Source organism: Notothenia coriiceps, unplaced genomic scaffold (genome assembly GCF_000735185.1).
Source record: "Notothenia coriiceps isolate Sejong01 unplaced genomic scaffold, NC01 NC01_scaffold00032942, whole genome shotgun sequence".
NCBI lineage: Eukaryota > Metazoa > Chordata > Actinopteri > Perciformes > Nototheniidae > Notothenia > Notothenia coriiceps.
Window position 1 is genome coordinate 207914 of NW_011365643.1, and position 12277 is coordinate 220190.

The 12277-nt window shown below is 41.7% G+C and overlaps 1 protein-coding gene across 1 annotated transcript in view; it reads right to left on the reverse strand.

The window, feature by feature from the left end:
* Window positions 1–4294: 4294 nt before the first annotated feature.
* Window positions 4295–12277, reverse strand: part of LOC104961246 (probable E3 ubiquitin-protein ligase HERC1) — a 45415-nt gene continuing 37432 nt past the window's right edge. The window contains exons 64-80 of the mRNA XM_010789510.1: window positions 11864–11929; window positions 11614–11739; window positions 11381–11519; window positions 11058–11239; window positions 10804–10959; window positions 9429–9551; window positions 9108–9210; window positions 8566–8735; window positions 8331–8469; window positions 8060–8229; window positions 7748–7917; window positions 7447–7612; window positions 7270–7346; window positions 6905–7157; window positions 6641–6793; window positions 5823–6128; window positions 4295–4824 (exon numbers count right to left, since the gene is read on the reverse strand). Of these exons, the coding sequence (XP_010787812.1) occupies window positions 4639–4824; window positions 5823–6128; window positions 6641–6793; window positions 6905–7157; window positions 7270–7346; window positions 7447–7612; window positions 7748–7917; window positions 8060–8229; window positions 8331–8469; window positions 8566–8735; window positions 9108–9210; window positions 9429–9551; window positions 10804–10959; window positions 11058–11239; window positions 11381–11519; window positions 11614–11739; window positions 11864–11929 (2685 nt within the window). The 3' untranslated portion in view covers window positions 4295–4638. The remainder of the gene's footprint in view (window positions 4825–5822; window positions 6129–6640; window positions 6794–6904; window positions 7158–7269; window positions 7347–7446; window positions 7613–7747; window positions 7918–8059; window positions 8230–8330; window positions 8470–8565; window positions 8736–9107; window positions 9211–9428; window positions 9552–10803; window positions 10960–11057; window positions 11240–11380; window positions 11520–11613; window positions 11740–11863; window positions 11930–12277) is intronic.

The following is a 12277-nucleotide window of genomic DNA, read 5'->3' on the forward strand; positions in this document are numbered from 1 at the left end:
CTGAGCTTGGAGGAGATGTTAGAACTGGACCTCTTTAAACTTTAATTAACAACAGTCTGGCGCACTGTGAGCTCAGGAATGTGATATCTGAATGGAAAATGAAGGACAACTCATGAATGGCATGATCATTAATTCAAGTGAATTTTAACATATGCAAGTGTAACTACTGTAAGGCAGAGCTCACACTCACTTTCCCTTAATACATGCTGCACTGCCACTCTACTTATGCTGAATTGCTTCCATGTAGTGTGCTAAATTATGATGTCACCCCCCCTCTCTCTTCACAGTGCTGCCGTAATTCATGCAGCCCATTTTATAACAAACATGACATCCTAAACTAAGGATTGCTTCCTACGATGTAGGTCAAGGATCAGCATGCAGTCTCTGGTTCACAGTTTTTATGAATGCATCAAAAAAGACTGATAAATTAGGAGATACCCATGTGCGTTTTTGAGACTGAGCAAAAATGTTAATGGCACTCGAGTGTAAACAAACTACAGTAGGTGGCCTAGTTTGAGCGATGACAGCAAAACATTTCATTCTCTTTTGAAAGTTTATGACGCAAACTAAGGACAGCTGTTTGGGCATAACATCTCAGTCCAAAGAGATACATGCCTCAATGCACTCAGGTTTTAAAAAGGTGTAATTGGAGGAATATGACCACATACTGTTTGTCATCCAGTACGTTGTCAGATCAAATAAGCTGATGGGGGAACAGGGCGAGAGATTAGCTGTCAGTGATGTGCATCATCAGCTATACTGATCTGTGTGTGTGTGTGTGTGTGTGTGTGTGTGTGTGTGTGTGTGTGTGTGTGTGTGTCTGCTTATTCTCAATGCTCTGTTGAACATGCTTTGTGCAGCAGTAAATCTAAGGCTAACGACCACAGTGCCCTCCTGTGGGAATAATAAATATTACTTATTCAAAACCAGGTGTGTTGGCACTTTCATAATGAAAACTTAAGCTAGACATACAGTATATCATTTAGCTAGTCTTTAGTGTTGATCCGCTACTTGTAATTATAGAAATACTAAAGATTTTGCAGCAGCTGGAATTTGATTAGTCATAATAAAATGATAATTTGAAAGGACTTGTTTGATTAAGGGAGGGCTACTCATTTATAGGAAGGTTTAGAATCTGTGTCTAAGTGCATTTGCAATATCATTTAATGTCAAATATAAAACTTCCCACCTGCCAACCATTTAGTTTAATTGAGTTTAAACTATTTTAAACAAATTCCTGACATCGGTTTTTCCTGCCTTGGCCTTGATAAATGTATTTAGTTGATAGATGGAAGTTATATTTATACTTGACGAGGGCTCTCATGAAGAAGCCCCCCCCCGCCCCGCCTCCTCCTCTCAGCTGCAGGGCTGCTGACTGCAGGTTGAATTCTGCCTTCCTGGCCACTCGGCACCAGGGAAGCAGATGGGTAATAAGGTCACCGCAGACGTACCTCAGCATAGACACACTGCAGACGCACCGGCTGTGCTGACTCAGGACAACATTAGACCCAGAGGAATTGAATTAAGATCTCTTTTTGTAACAAGGGGATTGTTGCTCTGTGTGTTATATCACAAGCTGTTCGGCAAGTGGAAATGTAATAAAACAGGATCCAAAAAAAGCTTCCTCTTCAACATGAATACAGACGAAAATACACACCATTTTCTGGCAAACTTGCAACAGTTTTTTCTCCAGGATATGTTATGGAAAAGGACTAGAGCCACGAGCGCATGAACGTTTTCATTCTTTCAGTGATGAATCTGTATTGGCACTTGTAGCCTATAGGTATCAGCAATTTCCTAAACAAAAGGAGAGACAGCAAGCGCATTTCGTGGCATCTGCGGGCAGTGGCAAGTACTTCCGGCATCTGCCACAGAGGCCGCTACTCCGTGGTATCTGTGGCAAGTATATGCCACAGATGTGGTATCTGTGGCAAGTATATGCCACAGCCACAACTTGCCGTGGCAAGTAAATGCCACAACCATGCCACAACTTGCCGTGGCAAGTATATGCCAAAACTTATATATGCCACAACTTGCCGTGGCAAGTAGGCTATATGCCACAACTTGCCGTGGCAAGTAAATGCCACAAGTTAAGAGTTAGGTTTAAGGTAGCTGCCACTCGCCTTCCGTGGCAAATGCTGATATTTAAACCCGTATTTATCGCGTAAAATGTCGCTGTTTTAGCATGACTTTATCGGACTGATCTGTACACAAGACTGATGATCTGTTACTGATGGTCCGATCATATTTTTCAAAAAGATTAAACATATGTTCTATAGATTTTACTTGGAGAACGTGGTTTGTTAAAATAAATAAACGTGCTATTTTTATGATAATACTCAAGATATATTATTAGTTAGTTGACATAAAGATCTAACATTGNATGAATACAGACGAAAATACACACCATTTTCTGGCAAACTTGCAACAGTTTTTTCTCCAGGATATGTTATGGAAAAGGACTAGAGCCACGAGCGCATGAACGTTTTCATTCTTTCAGTGATGAATCTGTATTGGCACTTGTAGCCTATAGGTATCAGCAATTTCCTAAACAAAAGAGCTGTTTCATTTTCTGCAACAAATTGAACAAGGGATTTATCCCATGTTGTATTTTGTTTTGTTTTCACCAACAGAATGATGAATGTTTGGTATACTTTTGAATACTTTTTCCACAAAGCAATACATAGAAATACTTTGTTTCCCTCATACACAAACGACTTCATCAGCTTTCTCCTTATAATCAGAGTTGGCCTAGTTTGGTTTGGTAAATTTGACTGAATTTATCATTTATTACAGCTCTGTAAGTTTCCCTTGAAATAAGTGTTTCCCTGCTGGGTAGGGAAGTTACTCATATAGTTTGATATACTTTCTATGATAGTCATACAATGTTTTGATTCTCTATGTAAAGTACATGGGTTATATTGGAGCTAGAAAGTGCAACCACTGGAGAAACAGTATGCTATGTGCAATGTGTTTAAAAGTGGCTATAAGGTGTGGAAAAAACTTTGTAGGCGGATGCAATACCAGAAAGTAAAACAACTTCACGTAATGGGGCACTTCACACTCAACAGAATACCTTTGAGAACGTAGGCCCACCTGTTCTCCTTTCCATGTCCTCTTTGTGTTCGCTGTCACATTGGGTTTGCTGTGCCAAGCAAGCCCACCATTCTTAGATGTCGTCCTGCTGTTTTCACGTTTCATGTTCCTCTCAGAAAGATGTTTGATATCCTGAAAGTTTGTTTTTGACCAGGTAGGCCAGCATTCCTTCGTACACGCAGAAAGCAAAAAATGCGTCTTCTCTGACAAGCTAGCAGCTAGCCATTTATCACGAAATACCACACAGCGTTAATTCGGCTGAATTATTTACGTTACTACAATGGCTTATGTTTTTAATATAATATGCCTCTACTTTTGGGCCCCAAAAGGTTAATGACTTTTAAATATTTGATGTGGAAGATATTCTAAATGGTTCATGTTGACAAGTCTTCCAACTCCTGACAACTACAGTAAGTGGTAACAACAGTGCTTGGCTAATGGCCAATCAAATTGCAGCAGGGTCATGATCCTTTCGTTGCCATCTGGTCACGCATGTGCATTAATTGCTGTTTTCCTACGCTCCACCACAATACATTGCGGAAAGCTCATTTAAAAACGCCTTTTAAAACGTGTACATTCATCCACTGCCTTATTGTAGGTTAGTAAAGAAAAGCAATGAATGAGGTCATCTCACTCAAACCACACTTTTATTTAACTCTGGCCTTAACACACACTGCACGAACATGGAACATAATTTAACAACGCATGCTGAACAATTTGAAAAACTGCGGCAAGATGAAGCTTTCCTGGTTTCCGGATTATATTTTATAAGAAATAGTGTTGAAAGAAAAGTCATTTTGTGCTTCTTTTTTTTTTAACATCGACATGATTCAAAAATTGTTGCAGAAAGCCCATCATATCAGCTGCTAACCTAGCATTAGCTTTTTGCCTATCATTGATTTGACATTATTATAATATTTGACACATTTCAAAAATCATTACCACCGCAATTGTGTCACTGTCACAGCATTTTGAACATGTTTAAGTGTGCCCTGCAAACTGTGTTCATTGCGAAAAGCTTCTTGCTCCTTTTTTCTTAATGAATGCTACTACTGTACCTTTGCATTCACTTCCTTTATAGAAAATCCCCTTGATTTACAATCGGAAAGAATGTACATTTTGTGATGTATACAGTATATTCAGAATGAAAACTTATGCTGAGTGCTTGTGTGATGCAGAACAAAAAATACACCAAATCCTTATTTAAACACTCTTTTATTTTACAATAATATGGTGTGAGACAGGTCATAAATTATTACATACTTTCAAACAAACAAACAGGCACATTAACTCCTTTATTGTGGCTTATTGACCTATATCTTTTGTAAAATCTTGTTCTGTTTCCCTGTAGTTTTTTATTCAGAGTAAGCACTGCAATAATTACAACACCTTGCACAGTTGGAAAACCAAAACTACACATATCTTCAAGTCAACCAACATATAAACAGTACACCACCTTACAGGTTTTGGCGAATAAAAATCTGTGTTCAGTGCATAATGTGCATGGCATGGGAGAAGATACATTCATCACCATCTAGTCGCTCAGTCCTCGTTGTCGGAGCTGTCCACTGGGTCAGTGTTGTGGGTCAGCATGTAGTTGTCCATGTCGATGGAGGGGCAGTTGTGGATGGAGTAACGCAGGCGCTCAGCGAGGATGGCCTGGCTGGTGTACGGGGGGAGGCGGAACAGGAAGAAGCAGGTCTGCGCCGTGGGGAGGCCGTTGACAGGCTGAAGGAAAATAAAAAGAGAAACAATATATATTGTTGGTACTTTAATATGTTTTACCTTGTGATAGTTTTTTTGAGGGCTTCAGAATTTTACTGACTTTGCAATTGCATGATCACTCACAGAATTTGGAATTTATCCTTTTAGATTCATAATTCTGCTTATAATAGAGACATATTGCATTATTATTATTATGTTATTTATTTTAGAGTATCTGTACAAATCATCTGCGATCATTCTGTTAAAATAGATTTTGTGGGCCGGGATATTTGTACAGCCAGATAATACTCTATTCAAAATGGTAATTTAACACATATTTAGACTTTAACAAACATTGTACTTCCTGCAATTTGTATATTCACCAGTCCATAGTTTGAGTTTGATCTATCCTATTAGATATCTTAAATTGATATCTATTTGGAATTTTTTTGCAGGCTAAACAAAAATTGAAATTAATTACCATTAACAGTGTATAGAGCATGGTGTCAAACTCAAATACACAGTGGGCCAAAATTAAAAAATCGGTACTAGTCGAGGGCCGGACTGGTTCAATGTTTATTGCAAAACTTATTGAAATGAACTTATTGCCCATATTAAACCTGGAACTAACAAAGCTTAAATTATTGCCTATAAAAACAACATTAAAAATGTAATAATCAGTTGCATTCATTTCTTATGGCTCTATCTGCAGCTTTTCTGGAGTCATTTCTTATGATTACATTTTTCCACAGACCAACAACAGCTTCAAAAAAGTTTGACATGTGTGGTATAGAGTATCTATACTAATACACTATCTATATTATAAAAAAACAAGTTAAAATACACTGTAACCGACAAAAACAACTACTAAAAGAAATATAACAGGATATTGTATACTTACAATACACAAGGTTGCAAAGTAGTTGCAGTTTTTATAATTTCAATTTCAATTTAAATAAAAATCAGGTAAAGTGTGAGTACAACATGTATAAATTGTTCAGGGTTATTTTTTGTGACCTCACCCTATCAACCTTGATGATCTGGAACTTCTGCGCGATATCAGCCGGGTTGGAAGGCAGCCTGGACCGACCGGAGACGAAACGTAGGAAAAGCACTCGCTCCTCATTGGTGAACTCCTCCAAGCTCTGCCAGAACCAGCCAATGAGCTGGTGGCTCTCGGTGATGTCACGGTAACGCACCAGCTTCTTCAGCATCTCGACTGAGACCTCTGGCAGGCCACACACCAGCTGCTCCAGCTGCTGAGCTGTCAGCAGGGAGAGGAGGGGCACGGGGATGATGGTGGACATGCCCTCTCTGACTGCTGCCACCTGGACAACAAAACAACAGCGCTTTGATACTTCTGAGGCCAGATAAAGGGAACAACAGCAGCACAACAAACAGCCTGTGTAGTGAGCACTAATGGAAACTGGTGGCCACGCTGGGTGTTTAAAATGGATGAGTTTCAGATACAGTGGAGGGAAATGCCCACCAAAGTTTTTATTGCACAGTATTATATCGTTTTTTTCTCAAACTGTCTGAATTTATCGATTCCCCCTGTGTCTGACATGCTCTGTTTTAGCTTGTCTCTTTAAGCCCCTCTTCCAACAATGATGGTGCCCCTTTGCAGCGGTAGTAATCAAGTAGTTTGGGAACATACTCAAATTGTAGAGGGATATTCTGTTCATGCAGCCCACAAAAAAATAACTGACTGGGTTGCCTTTCAGTTTGTGAATTTGTAGGCACTCCATATACCCAAATGTGTGTGCACAAGCACTGAAAAGTGTGTTTTTTGTCTGTTCAATACATTTACAATATTATCCAACATTTTAAGTCTTTATACCTGTGAATCCATCTCATGCAGCCTGTAGTCCATTGCTTTCTCAACATATTCAGTCCGGTTGGAGAAGGTCAGGGAGATGTTTTGACCTCCAGGAACTACAGGTACCAGCCTTCCATCTGCACTGTGGGCCATAAATGTGTCCAGTGGGATCATCTTTAGAGGTAAAAATGGCAAGGGTGAATAAAGGTTAGTATAGAAGAAGGGCTTTAGGAAAAATAAATTGAAAAGGTTCTCTGCAACAAGACGATTTGTTTAACATCTCACCACATGGAAGTTATCCTCAGTGATTCCACTGTTTTCCAGGTGAAGGATGCCTTGGAGGGTGCGGTATGTGAGCAGATCCACCTCCTCCAGGTCCCCCCCTCCTAATGGCATGGAGCAGAGCTGTTTCCACACCCAAGGAGCCAGATGCAAGTCCAGAGGTTTCTTGGTGCGGATGGCTACAGCCATGAGGATTCCAAGGAAGCGAAACTGGACTATGTGATCCTCTGAGAGAGCGGCTGGGTTCAAGAAGAATCTGTGGGGGTTCACAGCCAATAACAGAAGTTAGGTTTGTTTTTGAAAATGTGATGTTTTTTCCTCTGTAAAGGTTACTTTGTGTGTTTGTGACTACCAAAAGACAACGTTACCTGTCTGTGTTACTGCCCACATCAGCAAAGCTATTGGGAGTACGAATCAGAAGATCCACCACACCAGACTGCAACTCCTGGTGAAAACACATTGTTTTTGTCAATTTACAAAAAAGCACAGAATAATCCAGGCTGTTTCATCTCTGTTCAGACCTTGTGTGCGTGTTTCCTTCCTACCTGGCACATCTCAGTGATGGTGTCATCAAACACTCCTCCGGCATCGTCCGCTCCCTCTCCGACAAGTTTGACCTTCCAGGCTCGTGACGGCAGCCGCAGCTCCAGGGGATTCAGACTCACCACTTGCTTTGCGATCTGCACGAAGATGGGCTTGCTCGAACGCCCTCTGTGGGAGTGTAAGGGAGGAGACATCGATCAAAGATTAAAAAAACAGTTGAAAACAGCCAGATTCTTTTTTTTTCTTTGGCCATTTTTTGTTGTTGAGACATTCCAACTGTCTAAATATCATGCTCATCCTTACCTTGTGGAGATCCGTTTTACAGTGATCTGTGGCCCATACGTTTTGCCCTGGGTCATTGTCCTGCCAATGGAGCGTACTAGAGGCAAAGTGTTGACCTTGGGTGATAGAAGACCTCTGAGTTCACCTCTAATGATGGCTGTCGTCCCTGAACTATAGCGTGATGTGGACACCTGGATAGAGTGAAGGACAGGGATTAAAGGAGGGCAAAGTGAAAGAGGCATCACAATGGCAGAAGGACGGCCGGGTGCAAAAAAGACAAACAAGCGGCATCTGCAAGATTAAAAGCAATATTAAAAGTTTATCCATGTTTACCGGCTTTTTGGTGTCCAGGTTGAGCAGCCTCCAGGACTTGTACATGAGGTCAGAAAAGTGGTAGAGTACCCTGAGGCGCATGCTGAGGACATGAGGGCTGCAGTCTTTGAGCGTGTTGTACTGGGGGGGGACTGACTGGGGAAGGCCTAGCTGGAAACTTCCAGAGGTACCTGGAGATTAAGGTGACAAATGAAGTCCCAGGTGTATTCCCCTTAGATCACAGCTGCCATGATAGAAGTGTATTTATAGTTACTGTAGGACAGAGCGGTACCTGAGTTTTTCAGCGAGGTAGAGGGGGTGGTCCATGCTGCACTATGGCAGCGGCCGGCAGAGATCTGTCTTATGTTTTTCCCCTGGAGGCTCGTTATGAATGTGGGCTCCTTCACCAGGTTGGAGTGTCCAAGGCCAAGCTGGAACACACACATAAGGCTATAACAGTGCTTCTGATGATCAATCTTCAGATGGCTGAAGGGTAACGTTTTTAATAGAGGATGTTGGTTGCATACCTGTCCCTCACTGTTACAGCCCCAGGCGTAGATGTCTCCAGTGGAGGAGAGGGCGAGCACATGTTCACAGCCCACAGCAATGTCTTCAATAAACAGTCCCTCCAGAGACGGCACCACCTGGGGGCAGGATTTATTCTTCAGCATGGAGTCTGGTAGGCCGATCAGACGCTCTAAGAGAGGAACAGAGGGAAGCGTTGTTAGGCATGGGCATCAATATATCATAGTTTATTAGTTGTGTCTCAATTATATATTTTGCAAAGACGGTTATCAAATAAATGTAGTGAGGTCAGAAGTGTAGAAGTGGAAGCATAAAGTAGAATAGACATGGAAATAACCAGGTACATGTACCCCACCATGTCAACTTAAAAACAATATTATTTTTCCAACTCTAGTAAATTCCTGTTTAATGACAGCAGTTGTAGTATGCTGTTTCTATTAGATACTCATACAATAACTAACTACTTATATTTGAAACTTTTCAATCATTAAGACAAAAGTAAACAGAGACAGTACAATAACAATATGTTCACAATAAAACATACCTTGTCCAAATGTGTAAACATGTCCATCACAGGCCAACGCCACAGAGAACTGCGTTCCACAACAGACCTTCTTAATCCCCTTGTTGCACAGCTGCTCCACTTTCTGAAAAAAGCAACAGCAAAAAACATTCATCTAAAATACATGAAAGCACTGAATTTGTGTTAAAATAAGTCAATAGATACCTAAAACAATGGACACAAAAGAGAGGATATTAAGCTTGACTTTGGTATTCCCCATAACCGGGAACATAACATATATGCCCAGTGTTTTGCCTTTTGAATATTCTTTCATTTTAGCGCTGTGTCACTGTTGTCACTCACCTGAGGGTAGTATTTGGCTGTAGAGGAACCTGTTCCCAGTTTGCCGTAATCCCCATCTCCAAACGCCCACACAACCATGCCATCAAGAGACAGCACCAGTGTGTGCTTAAGACCACATGACACCTTGGAAAGTGAACCAAGATAGTTTTTCGAGTTATATTTTAATATGTACGTACATTTCACTGTGCATACTAGCTGTGTCCCAATTCAGAGGCTGGGTCCTCCAGTCCGCGGAGGACCCAGCTTGGGTCCTCCGCGGACTGCGAAATGAGACGGTCTACGAAATATGTCTTTGTACGTCACCGGCAGTTAATAATAATAATAATAATAATAATGGATTACATTTTTTATTAGAGCGCTTTTACAGGTGCTCAAAGCGCTTTACAAATACACATTACACATATTAGACATGTAAGAGTCATTACTGTGGACATTACCCACAGGAGCAAATGCGGGTAAAGTGTCTTGCCCAAGGACACAACGGCCTGACGCAGTGGCGGCCGAGGCGGGATTCGAACTGGAGTGTTTCAGTTACCCCTACATTTTGCCGCCCCCGTCACCTAGCAACCAGCTGCAGTCACAAGGGCCGGTAATAATTTCTGACACTAGGCAAAATATTTTCAAACTGTTTTCAAAACTGTTCTCAAAACTGTTCAATATGGAGTCAGATCTAGCTGTACTTATTTTGGTGTTATGTTTAAATTATTTTCCCGAGGTCGCAACAGGCCCCCGTGAAGAGGGCTTCATTCTCCCCGCGCATCTGGATAAATTGCGCAGTCTGCTCCTTGCTCCCTATCAAAACAAAATTGTTGCAGTAAGATTTGTATAACAAAAGCAGTTAAATAAATAAATTAGCTTTATAATGAATCCCAACAATATGAAAACCAAACAGGGTTTAGAAATATTTTCACTTCATATTATTTTATGTATGTAATATAAAGAAGACATCTCCAATTGCCCGTATATTTAAATACACAAATTAAATAGGTTTACTTTTCTTTCATGTCGTTTACTATTTGGGTGAGTACATTTAAAAACGAATCCAGCTGAAACCGTTGTAGCCGTTGATGGGATGTTACAAGCCTTATTATTTTTTTTAAAACTCATTCGTCAGGGTCACCCGTTGCATCCTGGGATATGGTACACCGCGGAGTGTACATCAGATGTATCCTCTAAATCTGGGGAAAGAAGGCTGCATTTGCGGGCCGCATTCGGAGGAGTCTTGTCTTTTTTTTAAATTGGGACAGCCTTCGTTTGGCGGATGTGACGTATGCGGACTCCGAATGCATCCTCAGGAGGATGCGGCCGCTGAATTGGGACACAGCTACTGTGTCACCAAAGGAGTTACATTTAAACGCACACATTAATTTCTTACCTGTCCCACGTGATATCCCTCAAGCGCAGCCACCCTCTCAGGCAGCATCTTGTTGGACGTTGACCTTTGACCCAGACGACCAGATTCACCGCTGCCGAAGGTGAACAGTTTCCCATCTGCTGTTACCACGGCCGAGTGCCGGAAACCACAAGCAAGCTGGGAAGGGAAAGTGAAGCCAGTTGAATTCATTTATCATTTGCTTATTTAGAACTTTGGCCTGTACCATAGAAGAGTACGGAGCATTTTATCTTTACCTGAACGACCTCTTCTCCTTGTAAGGCCTCTATCTGTTTGGGTCTCCTCTGCCTTTCACTGTTACCGTGGCCCAGTTTCCCAAAGTCTCCATCCCCCCAACTGAACACCTCCCCGGTCTCAGTCAGGGCCATGGAGTGTCCGTCAGATCCACAGGACGTCACCAGCTGAGTCACCACATACCCTGCACACAGAGCAAAAGTCAGTAAAGCTCAACTACACACAATAAATGAGGAAAGTGGAAGCTAACTTTCTGTTGTGGTTAATCAACATTGTTGGAGGCAAGAATGACACTATCCAAAAGTAGAACAACCCTGACTTGTACCTTGGAAAGCAGAGATGATAGTGGGGATGTAGAGGTCATCAGAATTCCCCTGGCCCAGTCTGCCATATTGTCCTTCTCCTACAGCCAGGACCGTCCCATTGGACTGTACCAGGAAGGAACAGTTCTGCCCACACACGACCTGAAGGACGATGAAAAAACACCCAAGGGAGAGAAAATTGAGACGACTGTAGAATGAAGGGCAGAGTCAGTGTCCTGGGTGAAAAAGTTGTTACCTGTTGTGTTTGTAGAAGAGAGGGAGCTAGAGTGGGCATCATCAGGTTGGTTCCGATTCCTGCCAGCTGTCCGTAACGTCCGTTCCCCCACAAGTACACCTCACTCTTCCCCCCCAGCTGCCAATCCTGAGAAACACAAACAGTATTACACTCTGCAGCTCGAAGAAAGTCTCATTGTGTACACAGACGGCGAATTAAAGAGACATTTTATCATCCTTTTGTTTTTTTTTCTAGATGGCTTGGCTGTTACCTCTGGTCTGGTGGTGGCCCATGACATCAGCTGTTCATCCATCCTGAAGCTCCACTTACTATTGTCCTAAAAGATAGAGAAGCCTCTCAATACATGCCTACAATATTTGAAACGTGTGTTTAATGTGGCTAATTTAGATTCCTGCAACACATCAAACCTTTCATAAAACTACAAATTCCAAACACAAGGAGGAGAAGAACAATCTCACTTACTTGTCCCTTGCGGAGTATTTAGAGTCAAGGTGGTTGCAAAGATAACAAAACTGGGACTTATTCATCTCTTATCATGCCTAAATGAAATGGATCATCACATAGCAGCGATGAAATTCAATCCAGTTTTAAGCCGCAACAAAGGCCAAAATGCGGCCTGCAACGGAACCAGGTAATGCTTGTTTTTTAGCCAAGCAGATTAAAG